The following is a 5,990-nucleotide window of genomic DNA, read 5'->3' as shown; positions in this document are numbered from 1 at the left end:
TCAAAAAAAATGGCCTGTGACACTTGAGTAGTGTTACTTGTTAGATGAGCAAAAGAACTGTATACATTATTCACTCTTATTAGGAATGGCCTAGGTAGAAGCACAATAAAAGATTATATATAAATGTGCGATTACTGAATAGCAATGTTTCGATGAATTGCTCGAATGCTAATTATATCTGAAATAACTATTATAAATTATAAAATTAAAGTGAAAATTATAAAAAAAATAGTCTAATTATTATTTATTGTTAAAAATTTTATATTTGTAGTAAAGTTTAATTAAAATTAATAATACAAAAATAATATAATTTTTGTAAATTTACATTTATTCTGTTTTAATAATTCAAATTATTGCCACTTTTAATTAAATTAATTAATTCAAGTCAAATTAAATTTTCATCCAATAATCTTAATGAAAATTAACTTCTAGCCAAGTTAAAAGTTAATTTTAATCCAAATTAAACAGAATAATTCACGTCAAAGCCAATTTCAATTCAGGTTAAGATTAGCTTCAATCCAAGTCAAAATTAAAGTTAAATTAAATTCAATAATTAAAATTAAAATCAATTTTAATCTAATAACAATCTAAACAAAACTAATTTTACTTTAATATCTAAATAAAAGTTAATTTTAATTAAATAATTCAAATTTAAAATCTATTTCAATAAAATCATTTAGATTAAAGTCAATTTAAAAAATCAAAATCAATTTCAAAAAAGTTTAAGTTAATTTTAATTCAAATCAGAACCAATTTTAATCAAAGTTAAAATCGATTTATTATTATAAATTTATATTTTTTATATTTTTTATATTTTTTTCTTCCTTGTATTATTTTTTTCGGAAATAGCATTTTCTTATTTATATGTTTTCACTAATAATTAAATACAACATAAAGTATTTCTTTTATCATACTAAGAATACTTATTCAAAAGTTAGAATTTTGTTAAGACTTATTTGATATATATTTCTAGATACGAGAACTATCTTCAAATTTAATCTGAGAAGAAATTAGAAAAGTTATATATATATACATATATGTATAAAAGTTATATTTAATTTCATAATTATTTATTATTTGAATTTTTATTTACTCTGCCATTTTTTTGCATTAATTTGTCATATATTATTACTTATTTGTTATTCATTACGTTTTATTAATCAAGTATTTCTTTATAAACATAATTTTTTACTTCGTTAGATAAATTATCATTATTTAAATAAACTTTTAACGAATCCCAAGAACGACCTCGCGAAAATGCAACATACAATTGTCCATGATTAAAAACATCTTTTCGAAGATCTACTGCAATTTTGTCAAAGGTCTGACCTTGCAATTTATTTATAGTCATAGCAAATGCTAATTTTACCGGAAATTGTTTTCTTTTGAAAGTGAATGGATATACATTTTCGCAATATAAAGTGATACGATTAAGAAAGATAATTTCTCCAGTCTTGTTACCTGTCAAAATTTCGCAACGCAATAAGTTATTATCTAAATCTAGAACTAATAATCTGGTACCATTGCATAAACTTTCATTGATACTAAGATTTCTAATAAGTATGACAATAGTGTATTTTCTCAAACGTAATTCATGCGGTGGGAGACACGTTGGGTTTAAAGAGTTAAGATATTCTGTCAAAATTATTTCATGTATATCTTCATTATCTCCAGTCGTTTCAAGAGTATCTACACTTGTATAAACTCTCTCTGTTGTTTCATCCAACAAACTTACTACTTTTTCGTTTATTTCATCAACATCGACATTTCTTGCAGATAATATAACGTGATTAGCCATAGTTTTATATCGCTTATGTGTTATAATGTCTCCATACATATCTTTTATTATATCAGAGTTAACGTTTGCTACACATTTTTCTGGAATATGAATATTATCCGAGTGATCATTTAAAGATCCGTTACCTAAATTTAATAAAAATTGTGCAAATTCTTTTTCTTGAGGTAAAATTCTCATATTTTGTGTCAATGAAAATGTTTTAAATTGTTTCCATAGAGTACTAAATTTTATCGATAAATTTATAATTTCACAACGCGTAGCTCCTTGTTTTATAGGTAATAATTGTCTAAAATCTCCACCAAGAAGAACGATTTTACCACCGAAATATAAATCATTTTGCATTATATCGCGTAATGTGCGATCCATTATTTCTAATACATAACGTGGTGCCATAGGAGCTTCATCTACAACAAAAACATCCACAAGTTTTAAATTTTCAGCTTCTTTAGACTGAACTTTAATGTTCGATGTAGAATCGGCAAAAAGAGGTACAGGTAATCCAAAAACTTTGTGTATTGTTTTTCCATTTGGAAGTAATGTCGCAGCAATACCAGTAAATGCCATGGTACTTACTACTTTTCCTCTGCTTTTAAGTAAATAATACAATGTTGTATAAATAAAAGTTTTACCGGTACCACCTGGACCATCAATATAAAAACAAGTATTATTGTAAGTATTATTGTTATTTATTGTTGCTTCTAAAATAATATCAACAATTTGTTTTTGTTCAACACTTAATTGTTCATATTGTCGTATACCTATCAATGTATCCTCCTCAATCTGTTCTTCATTGTCTATTATTACTTGTTCCTCTGTTTCTTGTTCCATTTCAGGAAAATTAGTAATATTAGATCCTTCTATTTGAAGCAAATTGTCAATATAATTGTAAGCTTTCTTTATTCCCATTATAAGTCCAAATCGTCTTATATAATCTTCGGACATATCTTTTTTAAACTCGTCCCATAACTTTTTCGGATAAACAGGTTGACAATGAATCAAAATTCGTACGAACAAGTTACGAAGTCGTCTTGGCATCATCCAAACTTTTGCTTCGTTCATTGCACGATACCATTCTTCATCATCTTCTATGAGTCCTAATGCTAAACATGCGGCACTGAAAGTTTCATGTACTTCGTTATTGACTGTTCTTAATTCTTGAAAACTCGTAGCTCCTCTAACATGTAATAAAAGTATACGTAAATGAAACAATTCTATCTGAGACGGACTGACGGAATACATACGACCAATACAATTAAAGTATCTTTGACGTTTTTCCCAACGATTAACAGTTCTGCCATTAATTGTAACTTTTTTAAATACATAATGAGATGGAATATCGCTATATAAATATTGTTTTGCTTCCTCATCTCGAAAATTTAACTCAAAATAATCTAACAACATTGTTACTCGTTCTACAGCAGATCTTATCGCATCATTATTAACGTTTTCATCGATTATTACATTATGTTCGTTTGGTAAATGAACCGGTAAACGAAATATAGCGTAACTTTTTTCTTGCAAAGATTTGCTTAAAATGCGCCAACATGCTTCCACGGGCCCGACATAACGAGCTTCGATAAAATCTTGAATTTCGTCATGAATTATTGTTTTATCTATATTCTTTCCAATGATTACAGATGCAGCGTCATGACCTTTATAAATATATTTATACAAATATTTTACAGATCGTATGCTTGTAACTATTTCAACATTAATATGGCTATTAAATAAAAGCAAGAGCATTGGATTAAATGGAACAACATATTGATTATCAACAACATACCGCCCAGGTCTTTCATATAGCAATCCATTATTTCTTCGACGATATTGCGGATAACCATCTTCATCCATAGTCGTCTCAGGTCGAAATGGTTTTGGAAAATGTTTCGAACATTTATCATTTATTAGACACCAATCTCCACATGGCCCATGAATCATATGTTTCATAACAACATTGTGTAAACTTTCATTTTCATTAGGATCAGGAATTTTCGCAGAGATAAATCTATCAACTGTTTCAGGATTTACTATTTTACAGTTTCGTTTTAATGTAATCAACAAATGTATGTGTGGTAATCCACGTTTTTGAAATTCTATTACGTAAACATATGCCAGAACTTCACCAAAAAATTTTTGTCTAACGATAACATCAATCAAATAATCCTTCTTTATATTAAATACACGAGCACATATATCTGGCCTATCTGCAGGTTGTTGACCCGGAAGTAAATTCTCTCTAATTTCGCGCCAATTTGGATTACAAGTCATAGTAATAAAAATATCTGGTTTTCCATACTTTCGAACAATAGCCATCGCATCTTGATAATGTTGCAACATATTACGCGGTGAACCTACAAATGTTGATGGAAGTATAACCATTTTTCCAATGTGAGCGTCGCTATTATTGGCAACGTTTGCTAAATAATCAATTAATCCTTGATATGTCTCAGCTCGTAATTGTTTTTGATTCTGTTTACAATAATTAATTCGGTCCTTCTCAATTTTAACATAACTATCTACAAGCCACTGCTGAAATAATCGTCTTCCCATGACAAAAATATTAAAATTATCACGTATAGCTATTCGATATTTTACGTATGCAGCTCTACTTATTCGTTTATTACTATCTTTGCGTCGTAAATTACCATGCCAACCTTGAGTACCGTACGGATAGTACAATGGATAAATCCATGGTTCTACATTTGGATCCATTATACTGACTTGTTGTAGTGTCTTGTTACATTTATTATAAATTGTCACGTAAGTTTCTGGAATTTCGCCATCTGCCGTAGTCGAAAAGACAGCTGCAACTTCATTTACCTTTTGAACATTGTACCGACCACGATCAATGCCTCTTTTTGTTAAAAATCCTAATTGTAAATCAAGTATACTGTTATTTTCAGTCGTTTGCACTTGAATTTCTTCGTGCATCATTCGATAAGATTTTGCAAAAATGTTATTCGTACGCATTACATTATCTATTGAACGTAAAATTTCTTTATCAAGATTCGAATTTCGATGTAATCGACACTCTGTCGCTTCATTATTATCTACGATAAAGAGTTGACCATAGCTTGGAGTTTCGTTAAGTGCGGGATATAACGCAGTATTGATTTGATAATAAATTTGTCCTTGAATTTTAAAACAATATGGTCCACGTCTTTGTGCGCTAAAGTCTGACAAATTTGCATTAAAAGATGCGAATGAAAAAATGTTATTATATCCACGAATACGATTATAAAAATGATTTGAATTTGGATGATTTCCAGTAAATAATTCATAAAGTTCATGTGGAGGTTGAGGTAAAGGATTTAATTTAACAGACCCATGACTACAACAATCATTAAACGAATTACCTTTATTAGCTACTTTTTCGGAATTAAAATGTTTTGCACCACAATGTTCACAACATACATTCATTTCTCCTATGTAATGTTCTATAATATTTTCTAATTGAATAATGTGAGATGTATTAACATCCGTGTATCCTTTTCTTAAAGCTCGTGTTCTTTCAATCCACTTTACTTTTCTATTTTTATCAATTATATTAGAAGGAATTGATTTTGAATCTATTATTTTATCATTTATTACATTACATTGTGATGGCACTTCATGTGAAATAATTAAATCTTCAAATGTATTATTATTTAAATTCATTAATCTATTTGATGTGCTAGGTATTGAAGAAATAATATTGTTATTTAGTGAGGTATCCTCAGTTATATTATAAGTATTCTGAGATATTTCAATATCATTATCAACATTAAACCAATTTATACTATCATTTGTCGTAATAACTTTATTACTATTTTCTATTGTAGAAAAATTACTATTTTCTGTTGTAGAAAAATTAGTAATAGTTGATGTATTAATTGCTTGTGATATGGTAAAAGGTGTTTCATTTATTTCATGTATTACATTTTCAAATGAATTGGAAGAAATATGAGAATCTATTACTATTTTCGAAAAACTCGTAGAAGCTTGGGTTATATTTGGATAAATCTGACTTATATTTGATGAAGGTAGGCAATCTTTCTTAATTATCAATCGTTTTGCTTCTCGTCTTTTAGCCTGAGATTTTGCTTTTCTTTCTCGTTTATTACGTTAAAATTTTTCTTCTTCTTCAACTGTTCGAACTACTTTTCTGCGAGGCATAGTTAATTATTATTTAAGTAATTTTAATTTAAATGTT

The 5,990-nt window shown here is 28.0% G+C and overlaps 1 protein-coding gene across 1 annotated transcript; it reads right to left on the bottom strand.

Moving 5' to 3' along the window:
* Window positions 1-2,512: 2,512 nt before the first annotated feature.
* Window positions 2,513-4,729, bottom strand: LOC112455867 (the record flags this gene model as incomplete). Its single annotated transcript, XM_025018068.1, has 2 exons — window positions 3,582-4,729; window positions 2,513-2,912 (listed from the first exon to the last, which is right to left on the bottom strand). Coding segments are annotated over exons 1-2 (1,548 nt in total), but the record flags the coding sequence as incomplete, so codon positions are not given.
* Window positions 4,730-5,990: the final 1,261 nt, after the last annotated feature.

This window comes from Temnothorax curvispinosus, unplaced genomic scaffold (assembly GCF_003070985.1).
Source record: "Temnothorax curvispinosus isolate PA1 unplaced genomic scaffold, ASM307098v1 QBEX01006430.1, whole genome shotgun sequence".
NCBI lineage: Eukaryota > Metazoa > Arthropoda > Insecta > Hymenoptera > Formicidae > Temnothorax > Temnothorax curvispinosus.
This window is presented reverse-complemented; position numbering and strand designations above follow the sequence as displayed.